At 46.4% G+C, this 24,261-nt stretch overlaps 1 protein-coding gene across 2 annotated transcripts in view; it reads left to right on the top strand.

The window, feature by feature from the left end:
- The first annotated feature begins 10,045 nt into the window (after window positions 1–10,045).
- Col15a1 (collagen type XV alpha 1 chain) overlaps window positions 10,046–24,261 on the top strand; it is a 111,766-nt gene continuing 97,550 nt past the window's right edge. Inside the window, exon 1 of one of the 2 annotated variants that reach the window (XM_046457356.2) lies at window positions 10,046–10,415. In XM_046457356.2, coding sequence (XP_046313312.1) covers window positions 10,238–10,415 — 178 coding nt within the window. In that variant the 5' untranslated portion in view covers window positions 10,046–10,237. The remainder of the gene's footprint in view (window positions 10,416–24,261) is intronic. The other variant, XM_046457355.2, reaches the window with a different exon arrangement.

Here is a 24,261-nt window from a genome sequence, read left to right as displayed (position 1 = left end):
AGCCCACAGGTGAGGGGTTTTGCCCATGCCCTCCTCAACTGGTCTCCTGGGCAAGTCTAATAGTCCCTGGGGGATTCCTCAACTCTTATTTCTTTAAATTAAATAAAATTGCAGCAGAGAGCCTCTGATTGGTTTGGCCTTGGGATCAAGTGCAAAGGCCTTTCTACTTTTGGGGCTGCTTTCTCTCCAAAGTCTTGGATCCTAACGGTCCTAATCTAACGGAACACATTTTTTCTCCCTCTTTCAAGGGTGTGGCAAGTGGGAAAATTCATGCCAGAGCCGTCTTGGCAGTTTGTCTGAGCTGGAAGCTGCAAAGGCATCATTGTGGGGTTAGCATTGGAAACGGGAAAGTGTTCTTAGGCAAGAAATTCCAAGACAGAGTTCAGCAACCAGGTGCCACAAGAAACACAGATGTGAAACTTCAGGCCAGGGGCCACAACGCTTCAGTGTGCAAGAGAAGGACTAAATCCCGGCTCCTCAGGCCTTCCCACAGACATTCTGATTTGGTAGGTGCTGGGCAGAGACTAGGAATCTGCTTTTTACCTTCTTTCCACAAAGTGTTTGGAGGTAGGTGGGCCACCTGTTGAAATGAACCATGGCTAAACAATGCCGTCTGAAGGGTGGCACCTGGTAAGGCAGTGCTTAGCACACAGTACTTAGGACAGGTCATGAGCATGAAGCATCCATTCCCTGTTCTCCTGGTTTGTAATGGTCTTGACTCTGAACATCCCAGGACTGGACAAAGAATACTGGACCCGAGTCAGGACACTTGGCTGTGGCTTTCCCCTGGATTCACCATGACCCTGGACAAGCCCCTCCCTCCTGCTCTCCCTTTGTTTGAGCAAAATAGAGCTGGGCTTGAGGCTCTCTTGGCCAGATTTGATATTCTGTGAAGCTCCAAGTTCTCTTCAGCATTTAAGCCAGTTCTCAGGAAGCTTGCCCCGACGCTGTGCTCTGGTCTCTAGGAAGCTCAGCTGTGGCTCATCATAGCCTCCTACATGTGCAACCTTTGTTAAGTTCCACTCACCAAGACACGGAATTCAACTCAGTCGATCCCATGAGCCTCTGTTTTCACCAAGCGGCCATGCGTTTGGTCAACCCCAGTGAAAACCTTGCTGTCATTGCTGGGGACAGGGTCTCCCCACTGCTGGGCTGTAGATACCTCCAACTGAGTATGAGGCCTGATTTCCCTGGTCTGGGGCTACCTCCCCACCCCGGAAATGTTTCCCTGGGTGCTTCATCATATAGAACCTCTGGCCTCACACTCTCCTGATGGCCCTGATTCTCTCACTTCTCCATCCTAACCTCAGTTTCCCCCAAATGGAGCCTGAGATAGAGTGCTCTGTGCTACCAAGTTCCAGGCTGGGTGAGGTGGTGCATGTCTGTAATCCCAGCTGCTTGGGAGGTTGAGGCAGGAGAATCATATGAGTTCAAAGCCAGCCTTAGTGACTTGGTGAGACCCTAAGACTGTCTTCAAATAAAATATCAAAAGGGCTGGGGATGTGGCTCAGTGGTTAACCTTCTCTGGGTTCAATTCCAGGTACCAAAAAAAAAAAAAAAAAAAAGAGTCAAGTTCCAGGAAGAAGGCAGGAGGATGGGGCAGGGGAAAAGGAAGAGCAGTTAAGTATTTAATACACACATGTTCACATTCTTGTGGGACTGCCTCTTGAGAAGCTGCTTCTCAGCAGAGTTCAACTGGGGAGGAAGGGAGGGATACTCTTTATCCATCATATCCATCTCCCATTGTTCAAAAGTTTGCTGCATCTTATTTCCTTTGCGAGGGTCTTATGTGTGGACACTAAATGAACCCTGCAGCAGGTGGTGCCTCAGGATGGGTGAGAAGCCTGAAGCAGGAGGGAGAGGGAGACACCGGGTATTCCCTAAGGCACTGCCTGTGGTAGCCATGGCTGGTCAGAGGCTGTACTGATTGATCTCTGCAGCAACATCTGTCGCAAGGACGGCCACTTGAAGGTAGGTAATGTGGAGGAGACGTGAAGTGGTGCACTGGACCTGTGGATTTGCTTTCCAGTTTCTGTTACCTGCAATCCACTCTGGTGCAAAACATCAAATGGAAAAGCCCAGAAATAGACAATGCAGAAGTTTGAAATTGTGTGTTTGTCTGAGTACGGCGTTCTCCGCACTTCATCTCATCATGTAGGCTGTGTATCATCCACATCTTCACAGGAAGGAGGGGGAGTACCTTCAATAGGATATTTTGAGAGAGAGAGAGAGAGAGAGAGAGAGAGAGAGAGAGAGAGAGAGATCATATATTTTTACTACAGTAAGTTGTTATGATCTTTTTATCATTGAGTAATTGTAATCTCTTCCTATGCCTCATGTATGGATTAAAATTTTAATCATAGTTATGTATTTATAGGAAAAACAGCATATGTAGGGTTCAGTTCCATCTGCAGCTTCAGGTATTCACTGGGGGCCTTGGACTATAGCCATGTGGATGAGGCGGGACCCCTCTTTCAATTCTGTGAGAACACAATGTCCTCATCATTTTCTAAGGGGAGAGGTATAAGTTCAATAGCCAGAGTTCCTTTCAAGTTCACAGCCAACTGAAATCTCTGAACAGCAACAAAGTAAAACAAGCTACAGTTCCCTCCCTCCCAGGGTAGCTGCTCCCACCTCCTTCCCCTCCACCATTCCAGAGTGGCTTTGTTCTTGGCCAGAGCTGTGGATGATCTGTCCGGCTTGGCCAGATGAGGTGCTCTGGACTTTTGCCCCTTTAAGGGTCTGGTCTCTTAGTTTCTTTGATTGCTTCTTGTATTCATTTGCCATCAGTTATGAGATACAGGAGCATGAAGCAATACCCCAGGACCCTCCCTGGATTCTAGGCATAGCCTCTCTGCCCATGGAAAGTAGCTGCCACTGTGGCTCCTGGTGGCTCACTGTCCCCATAATACAATCACTCCTTTTTTGCCTACTTATTTATGAGGAGCCTCAAGGGACATGGGAGTGGTTATAGCTTCAAGCTTAGTGGCCTTACTTTGTCTCTTGGGAAAGTTCTGCTGGACCCCAGCAGCTCTACCCAGCAAGAGCACAAAGCTTCAGGGGATCACTGGGGGAGTGAAAGGGCTCACTCCCATCCTACCCTTTGGTTTCCAGACCCAAGTACGGTTGGCTCTTTGTATCTATGGGTTCTATGTATGAGGATTCAACCAACTTCAGATTAAAAATTTTTGGAAAAAAATTCTGTCTATAATTGAACATGTACAGACTATTTTCTGGTCATTATTCCCTAAATAGTATAGTGGAAAAACTATTTATACAGATTTTACATTGTAAATATAATTAGTATTTAAGTAAACTGGAAATGATTTAAAATATATGGGAAGATGTGCATAAATTATATGCAAATATTAAGCTGTTTTACATAAAGGACTCGAACATTCCTGGATTTTGGTATCCATGGAAGTCCTAGAACCAATCCTCCATGGATATGAAGGGACGACTATACTCTAGTTATTGGAGACACAGCCGCAAGTATTGGCATCAGCCACTGTACCTAGCCCATTCTGGAGGAGGTGCCACAACTCTGCATCAGGTTGTCCCTAAGCTGTGCCCTAGGTGAACCTTTCATAGGTCTTTCCACCATCCTACCAAGCACTAGCTATTCCTGGATGGTACATGCTCAAACCATCGGATTCCTCGGTCATTCACCCTTTATCACTCTTCCTCTGAGACAGTGTGGTATGGAAACTATGTGGGTAATGCAGGCATTCTGCAGGTCTCAGGATGGTGGCACTGGCAAAAGCACTTGGTCAGGGAAGGCAAACCATTTTTAGGTTGATGCTGATCACTCAGAACAGAATCTGAGGAAGCCAACCTGTCACCAAGTGGTGGGCGGGTCTTTCTGAGGAGTGGTGCCGTATGGAGGGCTCAGTGACAGCTCCACATATGGCAGGTTTGGTGCATTCAGCAATGTCAGCAGCTAGATCTGCTTTAGAGGGATGGGGTTCATAGTATTGGGCATTTGCTTAACATGTACCCAATGCTGTCACTGTTTAAGGCTGCTCCATGTCAGCCCTGGGGTAGCCAGGGAGAGAGACTGACTGACGTCCACGGGATGGGTCATCCTGTCCACCTCTGTGGCTCAGAGTCTTCAGTCAGCACTAGAGATGCAGAGACTAGTACATTTGGGGCTCATTTCCATAGGTCTATCCATATCACTTTTTTTTTTGGTCAGCTTTTTTGCTGCTGTGACTAAAAGATCCGACTAGAACAATTGTAGGAGGAAAAGGCTATTTTAGGGCTCCTGGTTTCAGAGGTCTCAGTCCATAGTCCATTCCTTGGGGATCCAGATGAGGCAGAAGAACATGGAGGAAGAGTGTGGTGGAGGGAAGCTGCTCACGTGATGATCAGGAAGCAGAGAGAGAGGTCTCCACTGGTCAGATACAAATATATACCCCCAAACCAACCTCAATTCCCACCTCCTCCAGCCACACCCCATCACTTCAGTTACCACTCAGTTAATCCCTATCTGGGTTAAGGCTCTTACAAACCCAACCATTTCTCCTCTGAACCTTCTTTCATTGTCTCACACGTGGGCTTTTGGGGGAGACCTCACATTCAAACCATAACACTCTTCCCTAGATTTCCTCTTCCTGTATCATCCAATGTATTCTCCAGGCCCCTGATCAACATTCAAGACCTGTGTCTATTGCTCAGACATCTACATATATCTAAATGTTCCACTCCTCCCCTCTTAAAAGAGGCTGACCAGGCACAGCACTCAGTTGTACCCAATGGAAGGAGTTCTCTTCCCCACTGTGCTTTAGGGTCACCCTGAGAGGCTGCAAAGCATCAATAGTCCATCTTCACCCAGCACCAACATATGGCACCAATCCAACTGTGACGCAGCCTGAGTTTTCGCTTCTCTGTGCACTAGTTGTAGGAAACCACCCTCCACGCCATAAGTGTGAAGTACGGGTATAAAGCAACTGATGACATGGAAGTTTGAACCACCTGTTCACATAATTTGCATGTGCCTTCTAGACCTGTTTAGGTCTGCTCTCCAATATCTAACTGGGGTAGATATACTGAGCTTCCTGCAAAACCCTTACAGTAGCAACTTGACTTGTAGTATCTGGTTAAAAAAAAAAAAAGTCAAATGGAAATCCTTGGGACTATCTCTTCCCCATGACTTCAAGATAGTAGATCAGAAACAATACCACCTCCCAGGAAGTACTTCAGAGAAGAGAGACACCACCAAGACTTAAATGGTGCAGGAGCCAAATGGATTGTGGGAGATGATAGTGGATACCATAAACTTGGCCAGATGGTAGCATAAAGTGCAGCTGGCATGCCAGATGTAATATCTTCAGTGGAATATATCAACATAGCCTTCTGCACATGGGATGCAACACCATCTGGCAAATACAACCTGAGGAAGATTTAAAAAACAATGTGCTTTTACGCCAGGGGCAATGGCACACATTTATAATCCCAGCAACTCGGGAGGCTGAGGGAGAAGGATTGCAAGTTCAAGGGCAGCCTCAGGAACTTATCGAGGCCCTAAGCAACTTAGTGAGACCCTGTCTCAAAATAAAAAATAAAAAGAGCTGAGGATGTAGTTTGGTGGTAAAATATCCCTGGGTTCAATTCCCAGTATCATAAATAAATAACAAATGCACTGTTATGTGCAAAGGACAGTAGTTCATATTCACTATTTTACCCTAGGTTATGTTATCCCCAGAATTATAATAGAGTCCATAGGGGACTTGTCCTTCTGACACACCACAGAATATAAGGCTGGTGACAGCATGCTAATTGGAGCCAGTGAGGTGGAAGTGACAGCTACCTCTGTTAAGATACTCCATTAGGATGTGTGTGTCCAAGGGTGGAAACTCCATCCCCTCCCTCATACTGGGCTACTCAGACAGCAGCATCTGGAGCAAAGTCTTAGGTGCCTGTGTTGTTTTAGGGACCACGATCCTAGGGAGCAGAGGTGAAGGGAAGGGAGGGAAAGAAAGGAAGGAGGAAGAGCCCATAAGAGGCAAGAGATGTGCGCGATGGTTTAGGAGATGCCTTAGTTTACTTTCTGGAGCACTGCATTTGAAGAGGAAGGAGGAAAATGTATTTCCTGGGTTCCACTGGCTGAGAACTTGTCCCAGGTAGTGTAACTGTGCTGCACTTCCAGGTTGCTAGCTCATGGGTGCTGAGCAGACTGAGGATGTCACACCTAAGCATCTGCAGGAGGTCCTGGGGTGGAAGTCAGGAGGTGCAATGAGGGCATAAGGCAAAGGCTGTGAACTGAGCCCGCCTGAAGTTGGTGAATGTCCAGGTAGAGTTGGTTGCAAGGAGGGAACTGGGGTTAGAATAAGTGGCCAAAGACTCTGAAGCCAGGGGATGCTGTAAGAATCTGAAATGGTCATCTCAATTTGGAGTCAAGGAGTCCACCAAGAGCACTTCCTTTGGTCAGTTTTCTTAAGAAACACTGGGAAGAAAGTGGCAATAAGAGGCAGCCATCGCATGTCTGTGTGTTTTTAAGAGCTGAGCAAGGGAGCCAAGGGCTTTGTCTACCGACTTCTGCCCAAGCTGCTGCTTGGGTGGGGATGGGAGAGGCATTAATTCCCTGGCACTCCTGGTCTGCTGTGTTGGTGGGCAGAGCAGGCTCCAGGTAAAGCTCCCAGCTCCAGACCCTCCCTGTCCACCCTCAATACCAGCTAGAAGATGGCCACCCTGCACATAAATGACTGAACAGGGTACTGACCATGGAACCCTGTCTCCTGATTTTCCTTTCCCCTGTGGATTGTTAGATTTTCAAATCCATCATCCTCTATTATGCTGAACAAATCAAGTGTCTTCAGCCTGTGGCCCTCCTTGGCATAACCGAACACATCGAGGTGTCATCAGTGCAAAAGGAAGCAGTGCCTCTGACTTATACCCCTAGGCCCCCCTGCAGAAGCTGAAATATGACTTCAGAGGCTGCTCAGCACCCCAGAGGAGCAACCTGGGAGTGCAGAGCCATTATACTCTATGGGGTGAATCTTTAGGCAGTTGTGGGTTTAAACTTCATTGTTTTCTCTTGATTATCCAAGAAACAGAAAATAAAATTCTTTGCTAATTCTAATAAATTCTTTTCTAGTCAGCTGGTGAAGTCTGTTCTCCCTTTTCTGCTCATTAAATCAGACATTAAGGCAAGCTTTGGGTATCTCCTGTGAACTTTCTCTTCACGACTCCACTGAGAAGTATTATATCCCATGAGCTGAAGAAACTCAAGTTCAGAATGACATGTACTAATTCTTGGTAACTTCTTTCCAAACCAAGTTTGGGATGCTTCTTACAGATTTCTGTGTCCATTCCAACTGCTCTGAGACAGTCTGGGGAGTGTTTTTGGATGCAGAATTTTCTGGGATGTTTGGATGGATTATAGGAAAATGGAACGGCCTATTCATTTGGTGGAGTCCGGGAAGATCTGGAACATAAAATCCCTCGTCTACACGTCTCGGTCTCACAGATTGTACTGCACCATGGTAAACAATTTAGACTAGCTTGGGTATGACATGAAGCTTCCTCTTAGCCATTTCTACAACTTCACATTGAATTGCAGGAAATCACTTAAGCCCTCACACCACTGTCTGGCAGGAGGTGCAATGCCTCGCTTGGCTTCCTGCCCCATCCCTCCCACGCCTGCAGCTGGGACCAGTTTCACCCTCTCTCTCCTTCAGCTCCCAGCCCCAGACCCTCCCTGTCCACCATCCATACCAGCTCATAATTCCCACTTCCAGGCAAAACTACAAAATGAGAACCCTTCTTGCCTATGGACATGACTGGAGGTACACGAAAGAGGTTCAAAACCAACGGTGCTAACATGCATCTATTTCTAGTCCCTTCTAGGGGAGAAATGAGTTTCAGGAACTTAGATTCCAGTGAATTAAGTATTAAATACTTAAGCAGAACCAACAAACTATGAAATGTGCACATAGGACTTTGCTGCAGGAGAAGTAAAGCAATCTGCGACCTGATCCACGTGTATCTCAGACTGATAAATTGGACCACAAATCGGGTCCACCAATTTAAATGCAGATATACTTCATTCTTCAGGTAGCATACATTATTGAGGTGGGCAGGTTTATTTCTAAATGGCATGTTTGTTTTCATACCTTTCAAGGCAGATATACTTTGTATATTAAACATGTAGAAATACGTCCTTCCCCATCTTTCTTTAAATATGACTTAGAAACGTCCCTATATCTTTCATTTACCCATTTTTAACAGGGACATGAGCTGTCAGTCTATGCCAGTTTTTTCTTTCTTATAAGCAAAGACACAGTGCAAGTGTGGCTGAATGGCAATTGATATTAGCTTTGGTGCTGGGAACCTTAGAGAGTGGTGGGGACTATGGCAAACTGAAAAGTGTGGCCTGAACTTAGGCAGCAGTCCCTAATCAATGCCAGTCAATTATCAGTGCAGGGAACCCAGGCCCCATATTGCTGTGTTTCCCAACATTTTGAAAAGAAGTAAGAAGTATGGACTTGAAAGTGTAATTTCCTAATATTACTAATTTAATTTGGAGTTTGATGCCAGGCAAATCAAATAAAACATATCTGTGGGCAACACTGGGTCCATGGCCACTAGTTTGCAGTCTCTGGTTTTAACTGTCATACAGAACTACAGAACAGCTGTGTAGTCACAGTTGATGTGGCTTTTCCCTAACAATATGGTAAAATTGTTCTAAGAAAGTCAATTGTATTCCTAATTGACAGGGTACTTTACAAGCAATAGAGAAATATACAACTAAGGAGGCCAGTTCTCTATGGTTAGTGATTGATAATAAGGTTATATCCGTCACAGAATGACCGCAAGTGGGACAGAATTAATTGAAGAAAATGCAAACAGATTTTTTTTGTTAGAATGCATTTCGCCTTCCGTTACCTCGAGGTGGGACTATTCTAGAGTTGCTTTGGCTCCAGATGCCTCAGTTTCTCAGAAGCTTTTTCTGCCTGGCTTCCTTCCCTGCTTCCCCTCCCCCAGGCCACAGCCCTGATCATCCCCAGCACCAGTAACAGAATCTAACATCCAGTGGGCATTGTCCTGGGCCAGGCACTCTGATAAACGCTGTATATTTCAGTAACACCTCCAATCTTCCCACCAACCTAGGGGGAGGGAAACTTTTCTATTCCATTTTACAGATCTGCCCATGTTTCCTGAAGTAGCAGCTAGGATTCAGTCCAGACACAGTGACCCCAACTTGTGAGCCCAAGCTCAGAATTCCTACTCTGCTGTCTCTTGTTTGTTAGAGGGTCTTTCTCTTACAGTGACAGGGACTCACTATCTTATAAGGATTTTCTCAGTGTATGTGAAACTGCAACATTCGAAGACCTTTTTCATCCTTTTTTTTTTTTTTTTTTTTTTCAAATTAGTCTCCTTCCTTGACAATCCATCACTCACTGGGTAGATGAGGCCTCTCTGGGCCTCAGTTTCTCCATCAATAAAATGGAGACAGGTGGGAAGTGGCTGGATCAGGTTTCTTCGGGCTCAATCCATAGTAAATATTCTAGGAATCCAAAATGCTGAGGGAAGGCCAACTGTTGCACGTGACCCTTCAAGTTCTTCTATATATCACGAATGTACCTCAAGAAGGCCACTCCTGGGCATCCAAATGGGTTAATGGGGTAGGTGTGACTGGTGGGGCACAACTGTCAGGAGCTCCATGCAGCTATGCGACCTCGCTCATTCGCTCTGCCTGTGAGCCTCAGTCTCCTCATCTGTCATGTAAGACCATCCCAATGATTCCGGCTTCTCTGGGTTGCTGAGACGAAAGGAAGAGCTTTGTCCGTGGGCAGCCCCAACTGGGACAGGCTTGAGGGCGGGCGAGGGGCGGCGCGTCCCACTTGCCCGGAGCAGGCGGGCGCGGGGCTGTCCTCGCAGGTTACATAAGGCCGCTGGCTGGAGGCGGTGGCAGGGAGCACGCGTCCGTGGGGGGAAAGGGGCGTGGGGAGCGCGGTGCTGCTGGGATCCCGGGGCGTGAGTGCGCCGCCGCTGCCCGAGGTAGGGCGCGGCGGAGTCGGGTTTCAGAGCGCCGGCGACTGCGGGCGCGGGCGACTCAGGGCGCGGGCGACTCAGGGCGCGGGCCCGGATCCTGCCCGCCGCCGCCGAGCGCCGCCTTTGTTCCCTGCAGGAAGGGCGAGCGCGGCGGCCAGCGCTCAGCGCCCCTCGTTCTCCGCCAAGCTCGGTCACTCTGCCCGTCCGCCGCGCTTCTTCAGGGGCTCCGCAGACACGCGCGATGGCGCCAAGGTGGGACCCGCTTCCCCGCGCCGAAGCGCCCTCCGACCAGACCGCCCGCTTCACCGAGTCTCCCTCGGCCACTTATTGCAGGAGGAATGGGCAGTGCTGGCGCGTGCTGTTGCTGCTCTCCATCTCCGCGCTCCTCTCCGCTGTCACCCAGACAGGCGCCTCGACGGGTAAGCGACTCACCCGGAGGGTGGCACTAGCTGCCTCCGCGCCCTGGGGAAGTTGGTTTGGGCGGCGGGCACGGCTGCGGTGCGCTCTTCATTCCTGGACATAAAAGGGAGTCCTTGCCACTATGCGCGCCCTGGCGGTCCTACCCGCGGCTTTCTCAGGACAGTGTGCGGGTTCTAGCCGCAAAGGCGGTCCCTGGCAGCCCCGGCGGTAGAGCACTGAAGGGGCTCCCGAGGTGTCTGATCTAGGCGTGGTCCCGCCAATCTTCGACCGAGAGGGACTTTGGAAGCAGTTTGCTAGCGCCAAGGCAACAGTTAGCCTCCGTGCACCCAGCGCACGCTCTCAGGTTGTGCGCTCTGGCTGGCTTATTGGAAAGGCAGGACGGTGCCTTTTTGTACACAGGTGCGGAAGCCTGAGCACCAACAGGGACACTTGGCGCCTTTGCAGCGCCAGAAACAACGGAACTGAATTGTTTCTCATGCTTACTTTAGCTTTTAGTTACCTAGCAGGGTTTCACATTTATTGTGGGCAGTGGCACCATGGATGATGGAAAGAGCTGTGGGCTGGAACCAGGGAACCTTGTCCCTTCTGTTCCCTGGGCTTTAGTTTCCTGATTCAGAGGTGGTTGGCTGAGCAGTGGAGTCTGAGGTTAGATGGTTAACTGGGTTGAGTCGGTTTAAGGTCAGATTGCCTGGGTGTGAATTGTGGCTCAGCTGCAACTTTGGGAATGGATTTCACCTCTCTGTGCCTCGGTTTTCTTATCTAAAAAGGAGGAATAGTTAGACGGTCCTGCCTCCTGGAGATGCCATGAGGATTCAGGGAAAAACTAGACGTAATGTGTCTTCCTTGCTGCTGGTACATGTGAGGCACACAATCAGTGGTAGAACTTCCTATCTGCTTGATAGAACTGCTTGATCCTTGCAGTAACTGTGTTTGGAAAGCAATGCAGAAGTTTTTGCAGCATTGAAATAGGCTCTAGAAGTGGCTGGTCTGAAAGCTAGAACTTGAATTCAGGTCTCCAGACTCCTAATCCTCCTTAGCCACTTCCCCAGGCATTTCAACAGGAGAATCCATCTCTCAACGTGACTTCTGACCCCTTTTGGATTTAGAGGATTAGTATACAGCCCTGATTGAATAGGGATTGAGAAGACTATGAAATAACTCCTGGTCCCCTGGTGGAGTGGATGTCCTTGGTTAACTCTTTGTATTTGAAGAAGCCTGGACAGCTCAGACTTGACTCCCAGGGAGCGAGACTCAAAGGCGATGATAGCTTTTCCTGCCAGAGCATCAAGTTTTTTTTTTTTTCCAGATCAAAGGGCAGCTGGAGCATAGTTTTGGCTTCTCGGCTCCCTGGCCCATGTTGGAACGCTGCAATTTTGCATGTGCTACAGGGCACTGCCAACTCAGTGATAGAGGGCAGCTTTTGGATTCTGTGGTCTTTTGAGAACTTTGCTGTAACTCCTACTTCCCCCAAAGGAAGAGGGTTCTGGGGAAGGGAACTGATGTTTCTTTCTCCTCCTGAGTTTGTAGCCTGGTGCCCTGATGTCAGATCAGGATTGTTTTTTCTAACTAGGAGGAAGTCCTGTTCCCATCCATAACCTAGAGAGGGAGGGCCAGCAACTCCTCAGGAGGGCCATTTACAACCAATGCTAGTCAGTGTTCCTTGTGGAATCTGAAACCAGTTCCTGGAAATGTGAACTCTCCAAAGTTTGCCGCAGTTCCATGTGGCAATGCTTACAAAACACGGTCCGTCCAGGTAGAGTGGGAACGTGTTCCTGTTTCATTCCTCCACTTCTCACGATCCCTCCAGGAGATGGGCACTGAGGACTCTTACTACTTCCGTTCTTCAGATGAACACACCAAAGTCCAAAGTCACAAGGCTTCCAAGCATCTGGGGTAGAATTGGAATGAGAGAGTGTGATTTCATTGCCCTTGCTGAATACCATCCTAGTATTCAGTTAGAGCAGATTCACAGATGGAAGGACCTTGCAGGGCCCCACAGTCTCTAGTGAACCCCATAATCAGAGTGTCCTAATTGTAGCATGAGCTCATTGCATCTGCATGGCTATTGTGCAGTCTGCTCCACCAGCTTACTGGATCTGCCGCCTGGTAGTGCTGAGAAGTTGGGTTCCATCTTATAGATGGCTTTCAGGGAGTCTATTCAGCAACACAGAGGGGGTGATGCACAGATCCCTGTACAACAGTTCAGATGGACCTTCCAGGCATTACACTAAGTGAAAGAAGCCAGGCATACACTGGGTATTGTCAGAGTCCCATTTATACAAAATTTCTAAAAGGGCAACGCTGCAGAAATGGAAACCACCAGCAGCTGCCTGGGCCAGAGACAGAAGCAGGGACTGGCTGCAAATGAGCATCAGGAACTTTCTGGAGAAATATCCTAACACTGGACTGGGGTGGTGGTTGGACAACTGTATACATTTACAAAAGTTCACCTAACAGGACAATTAAAATGAGTGAATTTCAGGGAGGGTGTACTGTGCCTCACTGAAAAAGAGTTATAGAAACAGAAGAAAGCATTTCCCCAGGTACCAGGGCACCCAGGCTCCAGCCTTGGACACACCCGGCCCACCAGGGGCCACTTGCAAGCTGCCGGCTCAGAGTGCACTGCCTCTCCTGAGTTCTGGCTGGAAAGGTCAGGTCCACCTGTATCTCTAGGTCTCCAACTCAGTTGTCCCCAGCATCCCTGAATGTCCTTGTGGGCCCAGGGTAAGTCTCCCCTGTTAGGGACAGAACACAGGCATGGGGTGATTCACAGACAATGGAGCTGTTGAAAAAAAATGGATACTCGTAAACTTCCTGTTTTTCCTTCCTCACCTCAACCCCATTTAAATTTCAAGCACTGGGAAGCTCGGGTTTCATCACACACTACCTCTGTGAACTCAGATGAGTTTCACCTGAATCTCAGTTTTCCTGTCTATAAAATGGGGAGGCAAGATTCACTCCTGTCTGTTTTCCTTCTAATTTAAAACATGGGAAAACAACAACCTTTGCCTAGTGTGAGCTCTAACTTACTCTGCATAGTTTAGTTCAACAAATACAAACTGAACACCCATTTTGCCAACCTGCATGCTGACCGGGGACAGAAAGGAGTTGGGCACAGATCTGCCCTGAGGTGCTTATAATGCATAGGCAGAAATTTAGGGTATCAGACAACAGTCCTGGAACCCTTCACATTCAACATCCATCCCATCCTGTGTGCACCCAATCCCATCCCCTTACACATTCCTGTTTAAAGAGACCTCTTGCAGTGGGGTGTCACCACATGACCCCTGTGTTCCTAATGGGTCAGGACTGGGCTACCAGACAGCATTATCCCTTCCTTTCCCTGTGAAGGCACAATGTCATTGGAACGCCTGTTATTTTGGAAGATGAGCCATGGTTGGGGAAGGGATGGTGTGGTTATAAGTAATTTGTTCCTGCCATCAAGTGCTGATATGTATAAGTTATTTGCTTCTCTTTAAAATATCAAACCATTGAGAAAAGTTCTTGCTAAAAGTACAGCTCTTTTATTATCACAGAATGAACCTAAAACCCAGGTCAGGAAGCGGGCTAGCCCCCAGGCTCTGTGAGGCCCTGTACTGAGATTTTTCCCTCCCTCCTCTCAGAGGTAAATCTCACCTTGCCATCACTTACTTGCATTTAATAAATAACTTTACTACGTAAGTATGTCTCCTTAAATTCTGAAGTTCTTTTTACTTGGTTTTAAACGTTTTACGGGAAGGATATATTCTTTGATATCTGTTTCCTTCACTGACTATTAAGATTTTGGAGATTTATTCATGTCATCGTATGTGGCTGCAGTTAGTTTATTTTCATTGTTGTATAATATTCCATTCTGTGAATACATCAAATATTTTTTAATCCATTTTTTCTCCAGCAACATTTGGGGTGTTGCCACTTTTGGCTAATGTGACAGTACGGCTGTGAACATTCTTGTTTGTCTCTGGTGCACATGTATATCAGTTCTGAACCTAGGAGGAGAGTGCTGGGTCATAGGGTGTCCATACCCTTTCACGGAGCGGCAGTACCAGTATGTTCTCTCTGTGGCTGTGCCAACACACGTGGCCACCAAGAAATGAGAGTCCCCATTCTTCACCTCCTCTCCAGTGCTTGGTCTTGGCACTGAAGTTAATTTCAGCATTTCTGGAGGGTACATACAAAAATCTTACTATACCCTTAATTTACATTTTCCTGATTATTAAGTCGATCCTATGTTAATGGACCATTTTGACATCCTAACTTACTTATTTTATGAGAGGAAATTCATGATGGAAGATTGATTATTTTAAAGTGTAAAATTCATTGGCATTTAGTGTGTTTATGCAATCACCATTTCTATCAACTTCCAAAAAACATTTTTGTCATTCCAAAAAGAAGCTGCATACCCATGAAGGAGTCACTCTCCCTCTTTGCTCTACTCCCGGCTCCCAGCAACCACGAAACTGTTTTCTGTCCTCATAGATTTGCCCAGTCTGAATATTTATACAACATGTGACCCTTATGGTCTGGCTTCTTTCACTGAGCATAACGTTTCAAGGTGAATCCATTGTGTGTGTGAGGTTTTCATTGCCATGACCAAAATATCTGACTTGGAGGAGGAAAGGTTTATTTGGACTCCCAATTTCAGGGGTTCAGTCCATGGTTGGCCAGGTGCATTGCTCTGGGCCGGAGGTGAGGCAAAGCATCATGGCAGCCAGGAAGCAGAGAGAGGGGAAAGAGGGTACAGGGAAGATGAACCCTTCCAGGTCATGCAGCCAGTGACCCACCTTCCCAACCCTGCCCACCTGCCTACAGTTACCATCTAGTTAGTCCATTCAGACTAAAATGGAGCTGGGCGTGGTGGTACATGCCAGTAATCCCAGCAGTTTGAGAGGCTGAGGCAGGAGGATCACAAATTCAAAGCTAGCCTCAGCAATTTAGTGAGGCACTTAACAACTGAGCAAGAGCCTGTCTCTAAATAAAAATATTTTTAAAAAAGGGTTGGGGGTGCTGGGGTTGTAGCTCAGTGGTAGAGCATTTACCTCTCGTGTGTGAGGCGCTGGGTTTGATCCTCAGCACCACATAAAAATAAATAAGAAAATAAAATAAAGATATTGTGTCCATCTACAACTAAAAAGTATTTTTTAAAAACGGGCTGGGGGTGTGGCTCAGTGGTTAAGTGCCCCTGGGTTCTATCCTTAGTACCAAAAAAATAAAAGTAAAAATAAAAACCCCACAAAATCAAAATGGACTAATTAGGTTACAACTTTCATAATCTCTCCTTTCACCTCTGAATACTCCTGCATTAACACAGGAGCTTTGGAGGTCACCTCATATCCGAACCTGGCCCCCGAAAGCTCCATTTCACAATGCAAAATGCATCTAGTCCATCTCCAATAGTCTCATGATCTTAACAGTTCCAGCATTGCCCAAAAGTCCGAGTCCAAAGCAAGTTACAGGCTGGGTGCCATGGTGCACATCTGAAATCCCATCAGATGGGAGGCTGAGATAGGAAGATTGCGAGTTCAAAGCCATCCTCAGCAAAAGCAAGGTGCTAAGCAACTCAGTGCGACCCTGTCTCTAAATACAATACAAAATAGGGCTGGGGATGTGGCTCAGTGGTTGGGTGCACCTGAGTTCAATCCCGGGTTCCCACCACCAAGTTACATATATCCAGTATGCAGTGGCACAGAGTAAACATTCTCAGACCAAAAGAAAAGGGAAGAGTATGAACACAGATAAAAGGGTTGGCACCAGGGAAAGACCTAAGTCCAGCTGTGCAAACAAGTCCCTTAGCTCCACATCCAGCAGCTGGGGCACATGGCATCTGATGTGAGCTCCAAAGGGCTGGGCAGCCCTGCCCCCTCCGCCTTGCCCATTGCAGCCCACATGGCCTTTGTCTTAGGCTGACTCTCCCACAGCTTTCCTTGGCAGACAGTCCATGTGGCTGGCATTTCTCAGTCCCAGGGGTCTTCACTGCAGCTTTGGCTTCCTCCTCATAGATTCACACGTTGCCTTCTCTGGGGCTTTCTGCAGGGATTCCCACCCTGCTACACTGTGCCTGGCCTCCCAGTCTAAATTGTGAAATCTAGGAGGAAGCCTCCGTGACCCCTTAACTCCAGCGTTTTCCTTCTTGCAGAACAAGCATGATGTGAACGATGCTGAGGTCTGCCACCGATTTGAGCAGTAGCTGGGCCCCCTTGGACTATGGCTGCGATGGCCTCTGAGTGCCTGGGCAGCTGAGCATAATGAAACACATCTTAGGAAAACAACTTTGTAGGCCCCCCTGTGTGAGAAGAGTGCCCTCATAGTCATTTCTCAAAGGAATTTTTACTTTACACCCTTGAGCCTGTGATGGCTGTGGTCTTGCCAATTCCTGGGATGCTCTGTCTCTATGCAAAGTATTTAGCATCACTTTAGTAGCTATAATTTCTTCACATCTTCCTTGACCCAAGTTTTACTTGTACTTTTCTGGCCAAATTGCAAGTTTTAAAAATCTGTCTGTCCTGGTTTTCACAGTGAACCTGGCCTAAAGCTGAGAGCAATATCCATGCCACTGCCTGAATACTGTGCTGCTTTGAAACCTCCTCAGCCAGATTAATTAGTCTATAATCTTTAAATTTGGCCTCATACAAAGTCTTAGGGAATAGACAAAAATGTTGAAAATGTACAGTTCCTTGCAGAATGCAACATGAATGACTTCTAGTTCAGTTTCCAAGAGTCTTCATTTGCCTGGGAAACTTCATGCGCAATCTTTACTGTCCACATTCCTACTGGTATTCTAACCTTCTGAGCTCCCACCAGAACCACCTGCTAAGCTCCGCTGACAACATATTAAGGCTTCTCCAGCCTGTGTCTCCAAACTTTTCCAAACTCCTCCCACAAACCAGTTCCAAAGATTTCTAATCTACACGACTCCTAGTCTCAGCAACAATCCCACCTCTCTATACCAGTTTCTGTGTGTTGGGTTTCAATTGTTGTGACCAAGATACTTGATAAGAACAAGTTAGAGGAGGAAAAGTTTATTTTAGCTCACGGTTTCAGAGTTTTATTTCATGGTTGGCTGGTTCTGTTGCTCTGGGCTGGAGGAATGGCAAAAGGGTGGAGGAAAGCTGCTTGTCTCCTGGTGCTCAGGAAGCAGAAAGAGAGAAGGAAGGGGCCATAGGGAAGAGGACCCCCTCCAGAACACCCCTAGTGATCCATCTTCTCCAGCCATACCCCTCCTGCCTACAGTTACTACCCGGTTAGTTCATTCAAACTTGGATGAACTGATTAGGCTACAGCTGCCACAGTCTAGTCATTTAACCTCGGAATATTTCTGTATTAACAGGATCTTTTGGGGGATGCCTCTTAACCAACCCATAGTGTCCATGTTATATCATGTATCAACGCATTGTTTCTTTTATGACTGTATAAATATTCCTTCGTTTATATATACCACATTTTGTTTTTCATTCATCCATTGATGAATATTTGGGTTGTTTGTACCATTTGGCTGTTGTGAACAGTGCTGCCATGAACATCTGTGTTCTAACATCTGCTTAAGTGCCTGTTTTTAGTTCTTTAGATAGATATGTAGGAGTGCAATTTCTGGATCACATGGTGATTTTTTTGTTTACATTTTTTTAGAAACCCCCAGACCGTTACCCGCAGTGGCCGCACCATTTTACATTTATACCAGCATTGTATGAGGCATCTCATTTTTCATGTATCACTAATACTTGGTATTTTAGAACTTTTTCATCGTTGCCATGTTAGTGCGTGTGAAGTGGCATCTCATTGTGGTTTTGCCTCTCATAACTAATGACATCAATCACCTTTTGAAGAGCTTGCTGGTCCTTTGTACATCTTCTTTGTAGAAATCCTGATTTAAACTTAGACATATGAATCAGAGCAGTTCAGAATTTTCCTGTAATAATGTCTCCTCTGGCCGTTGGCAGTCTGATAGGTGGGTAGGCGTGACACCTGAGAGCTCACATCATGGACCTTCAGTCTCCATCACCCAAAGGACATTGTCCAGCACTGAGCATGAACTTTGGCCATTTTGTCATTATTATAAACAGTGCTGCTGGGAACCTCTTCAGACAAATGGCCTTTGTTTTCTTTTTTGTTTCCTTTGGCTATACTCCTCAAATGGACTCACCAAACAACAGAGCTAGTTGGAAAGTTCTTATTTTATATTCAAATGGATCTTTGTTGATACAGGTTTAATTGTGCGACTTCCTAGTTTAATTGCCCTGTCTGGGCTATCATTGGTCCTAGGATGGAGTGCTGCAGATTCTCTCCTCCACTAATGCTGAGCCCTGCTTGATGGGGGCTCATACCAAGCCACTGGCAGGTTTCTGAAGGAGGCATGTGATGTCCAACTCCCACTCTTTGGACCGGCCAGTTTCTTTCAGAACACGCCCCTCCCCTGTCTACCTGGCAACCCCCTTTCATCCTTTGGGATGGTGTTCTAAGAAGCATTCCTCCTCTCCCCGGTTTATTGGTGCCTGCTAGTCATAGGGTTATTCAAATGGTGCAGTGACCATTGATGACTCCTGTGTCTCCAGTGTTGCATGGGAAGTTCCGTGAGGCAGGGACTGGGTCTTATCCAAATCTGAATCCCAGAAGCTAGCAAAGGGCCTGGCGCAAAGTGGGCACTCAGCAGACTTTTTCAGTGAATCAAAGAAGGGATGAATGGGTTCGTCTAGCCTGTGGTTTAATGTGCCCACTTACTACATCCTCTGCGGTGTATAAGTCATCCCAACTCTTCCACGGCTCTGCAACTGTGGAGTGACCATGGCCGAGTCATCGGAGAACATCATGGGCTTTTAGTTTTCTTTAATAGCTTAATAAGTAGGTAGGCTGGAATTTACACTACTGTTACTTTGCTCCTTATTATATTAATTGTTTAAACAACTTATTTTCTAGATTATACTCATCTTATTCCTAATAGCTTACACTTTGTCAAAGGTGGCACAGGTGGCATTAGCTAAATGCATAAGCTTGTTTTCTAGTCTTAGTGTCTATGGCTTGATTCCTTTAAAATGGACCATAGATTAAGATACAACCTGAAGTCAGTTCTTCTTCAAGGTAGTCCCCAGTAGTCTCAAAAGTACCAAATAAATGTGAACTATTTGCTCCTCATTGTTATTTATTATATCAATTTTTTAAAAAAATTTAATTTGTAGATGAACCTTTGTTTTATTTATTTATTTTGATGTGGTGCTGAGGATCGAACCCAGTGCCTCACACATGCTAGGCAAGCGCTCTACCACTGAGCCACAACCCCAGCCCCTATTATATCAATTTTTAATTTAATGATATAAACTTAATTCCATAATCCCTATATCACAAGTCACTTTCTTATGTTTGTACAATGTGCTTAAGTCCTTATAGTTTTGATGATTATTGTTTTGTATTGTGCTTTAAAGCCTGGTAAGAGGTCAGCCCTGCCTCCTTCTGCAGAATATTGATTTGTCATCATGTACTAGTGGAGGTAGGCGGGTGAGTGTTGGAAAGAGGGGGGCAATCTTACAGTAAGGCTCAGTGTAAGACATTAATGTCCACTGAGGAGAATAGATGAGCAAATAAGTCTTCAAAGTCAGAGCACAGATTATGGGGCCTGAGCTGCAGGCCATACCGGGCCCAGGGGAGCTGAGATGGTATAAGAGGTTTTGGAGGAACCATGTTTGCCAGCCGATCACCTTCCTCTGCTCCACCCCAGCTAGAGAGAGAAATAGTCTAGGGTGAGGACAGAATCTGGGAGAAAGTCCAGACTTCTTCCTGGGCACCTAAGGAGAAGACACAGTGCATCGCTCCTCATCTCCAAGAGAACCCCACTCAGCCCGGCCCTAACCAAGTCATCCCAACCCAACTCAGCCAACCCAACCCAACCCAACTCAGTTTAACCCAACCCAACCCAACCTAATCCAGTTCAATCCAGTTCACATGCTTTGCGTGCCATGGGTGATTTAATGGATTGGACAGGGCAGAAGACTCTCCTGAGGGCCCTGGTATCTCTCTCAAATGACCAAAACCCTCTGACTTCAAAGGTTGGTGAGCCCTTTCCTGGATTTGGAGAATGTGGCCAGAGTCTGACTCACAGCAAGCAGCCTGGCCTTAGGCCTCTGTAGGAGTCATCCCTTTCATTGCAGAGGGACTCAAATGTGGCCCAGCTTAAAAGTCCCATCCCATACCAACTGGGAGATCTTTTGCAACTAGCCTCCTCCTGAAGAGGACTTCTTCAGAATGCTCTGTCCCCTTCTGTGGTGTGGTTGCTTTCTTCGATATCTGTCTTCCTTCCATATTTCCTGGCTCCCTGCTCTCTCTGGGGCTCCCTGAGCGACACTGGACCCCGTGTCCACCTGGAGGGACTCACAACCCAGCAGGGAGGTAGGTGCCTCAGCTGGCTTACATGCCAGGAAGCTTGTCCCAAATGTGCATGCAAGCCTGGGCGCTGCTTGGGTAGGGACGTCCACTTCCACCCCAGATGAGGGAGATGTTAGGACATAAGTAGCCTTCAAAGGAGAAGATTCATTTTTTTAATATCATTAATTTTTTTTTTAGAAAACTAATGCACAATCACTATAAAAACCTAGGGCAAAAAATAAAGGAATTTGGAAAGATTACATATTATCCTGTAACTCAGCAATAAACAAACCCTGCTAACATTTGGTGAAATGTGTTCCATGTTTACTTTCCAGATCTAAGTACGCACATATATTAGAAGATGAATAGATCATTCTGTACATTATATTTTGACCGACTTTTCCCCTAGAAACTTCTTCTGGAACATTCAATAATCTTCTCCAATGTTCTTTGAAAGTAAAATAGTATGGCATTGTATGCTTATCCCATAACTAAATGAGTCCTCTTTGAGACCTGTTGGCCATTTCTTCTTGTTCACTGTTGTAAACCCTATAGTGATGACCATATTCTTATGGCTCTGTACTTGACCATGACCACAATTATTTCCTAGTGCAAATTCACGGCTGTTGCTTCTCTAACTCAGAAGGAGAAATGACAACAGCTGCTCCCCACTGTGGCCTTGGTGGAATGGGCCTGCAGATTCTTCCTCCCTGCACCCCTCCATTCATTTTGTGTGCACTTGGTGGTGAGGGTGGGAGGAATGAGGTTTTTTTTTTCAGGAAATTAGAATGTGAGCACTCAGTCCCAGGGACCCTGCTGGTTGTCGTCCTGGAAACACCCTGGGGACTGTGAAGGAGCCATGCCCGTGCTCTCCTCTTTAGGAGTCTATACTCACCCAAGGTGAGGTGCAGCACCCGGGGTTTTCAAGACTCCTGGCTCAATTCTCAGGTGCAGCTGGGTTGAGAACAACCCAGCCCAGTCCAGAGGCTTCCTCTTAAAGGTGGTGGTCCTGAGTCCCAGAGGTGGAGCATGCCCATCCACGTCCCAACACAGGTGGAAGACCTGGCACCCAGGGAGAGGCTTCAGGAATGTTGCTCATGCCCCTGAGCTCTGGGATTCAGGGACCTGAGTTCAAATCTCTGCTCTGCCACTTCCCTATGAGTGATCTGGGACCAGTTACCTCTCTTATCCTTTTCTTCTTAGTTGTAAAACAGGTCAGTATTTACTATTTGTGAGGATTGATGAGACGAGCATCAGGCTTGCCATTGGTGACTAGTTTTTTTTAAAAATTATTTGTTCTTTTTAAATATACATGACAATAGAGTGTATTTTGACCTATTATACATACATGGAGTATAACTTCCCATTCTTGAGGTTGAACATGTGGAGTTGCACTGGCCGTGTATTCATATATGAACATAGGAAAGTTATGTCCAATTCATTCTACTGTCTTTCCTATTCCCATCCCCCTCCCCTCCCTTCATTCCCCTTTGTCTAATCCAATGAACTTTTATTCCCTACCTCCATTGTGTGTTAGCATCTGCATATCAGAGAGAACATTCAGCCTTTGGTTTTTTGGGTTTGCCTTATTTCACTTAATGTGATAGCTTCCAGTTCATCTATTTACTAGAAAATGCCATAATTTCATTCTTCTTTAAGGCTGAGTAATATTCCATTGTGTATATGTGCCACATTTTATTTATCCATTCATCTGTTAAAGGGCACCTACATTGGTTCCATAGCTTAGCTATTGTGAATCGACCTGCTATAAACATTGATGTGGCTGTGTCACTATAGAATACTGATTTTAAGTCCTTTGGGTATATACTGAAGAGTGAGATAACAGGGTGGTTCCATTCCAAGTTTTCTGAGGAATCTCCATACTGCTTTCCATAGTGGTTGTACCAATTTGTAGTTCCACCAGCAATGTATGAGTGTAACTTTTTCCTACATCCTGGCCAATATTTATTGTTACTTGTATTCTTGATAATTGCCAATCTGACTGAGTCAGATAGAATCTCAGTGTAGTTTTAATTTGCATTTCTCTAATTGTTAGAGATGGTGAACCTTTTTTCATATATTTGTTGACCATTCATGTCTTCTTCTGTGAAGTGTCTGTTCAGTTCCTTTGACCATTTATTGATTGTATTTTTTGGCATTAAGTTCTTCGAGTGATTGGTATATCCTGGAGATTAATGCTCTATCTGAGGTGAAGGTGAAAAAGATTTTCTCCCACTCTTTGGGCTCTCTGTTCACATTCTTGATTTTTTTCTTTTGCTATGTAGAAGCTTTTTAGTTTGATACCATCCCATTTATTGATTCTTGATTTTACTTCTGTGCTTTGGGAGTTTTGTTGAGGAAGTCAGTTCCTGAGCCGACATGATGGAGCGTCGGTGACCAGTTTAATGCTTCACTCCTTCCCTGAGCCCACATCATTGTGGGTTCCTTGAGGGCAGGAGCCCTGCTTTATTTATCCATGTTTCCACAGCGTCCGACATGGCACCAAATGGACACAATGAGCATTTGAATACGTTCATGAATGAATCATTCAAAGCCTGGGACTGTGGAGATCTTAGTGAAAACCCAGCATTATGAACCCTTGGCCGTGGTGAAGCCTATGTGTGCCTCTGGCCCCCACTGGAAGACCACCCCGCAGCCATCCCCCATGGTGGCTGATGGTGGGCACAGAGGGGATGGGAGCAGGGGCTTCTATGACAGATACATTGGGAATTAGAGTATGTTTCATGAAAAAGATAATAATAGGTAAGCTTTTCCCACGCTGGGAAGTTGGAACCATTGCATCCAGTGGAACAGAGGGGCAGAGATCCCAGCTATGGCAGGCTTAACCTAAATTCATGCCGTTTGGACAACATCACACCCTGAACTCTCGAAGTCGGCTCAGCCAGCTGCTTCTCCACCTCTGGCCACAGCAGCAGTGCTGGCTAATCCTAACTTTATTGTCCAGAGAGGGACAGTGACTAGCTCAAGATCATGGTGCAAGTTGGCAGCAGAGCCAGGACTAGAGCCAGGTGTCCTGACACCCAGACCGCTGCTGTGATGCCCAGAGAGCCTCACATGGACCTAAGAAAATACCACAGATATGCTTTGTGCTAATGATATAGTGCTTTCGACATTTTAAACATACTTCAGTTATATGTAGGTAGGTACATGTTTCGAATACATGCATATCAATTATATGTATATATGTCTGTGTGTGCATTTGATATATCTAACTAACAACAGCCCAGTGAAGTGAAGTCCAGTTACAAATTGACGACAGCAGGCAGGTCTGTGTCCCGGGCTCTGTTCTCTCCACTGTACAGCCCCCGCGGTGCAGCCTCAGTCATCTTGTGCCTTCTTCAGCTGTGGTCCATGGACCAGCAGCATCCGCATCACCTGGGAACTCAGTAGAAATGCAGTGTCTCCGGCCTCACCCCCACCCCCACCCAGACCCAATAAATCAGGATCTGCGTTCTCAGGAGATCCCTGGTGATT

This window comes from Marmota monax, unplaced genomic scaffold (assembly GCF_021218885.2).
Source record: "Marmota monax isolate L192 unplaced genomic scaffold, Marmota_monax_Labrador192_F-V1.1 WCK01_AAM20220418_F8-fsc00069, whole genome shotgun sequence".
Taxonomy (NCBI): Eukaryota; Metazoa; Chordata; class Mammalia; order Rodentia; family Sciuridae; genus Marmota; species Marmota monax.
The sequence above is the reverse complement of the archived record's forward strand: the minus strand, read 5'-3'. Positions and strand labels throughout refer to the sequence as shown.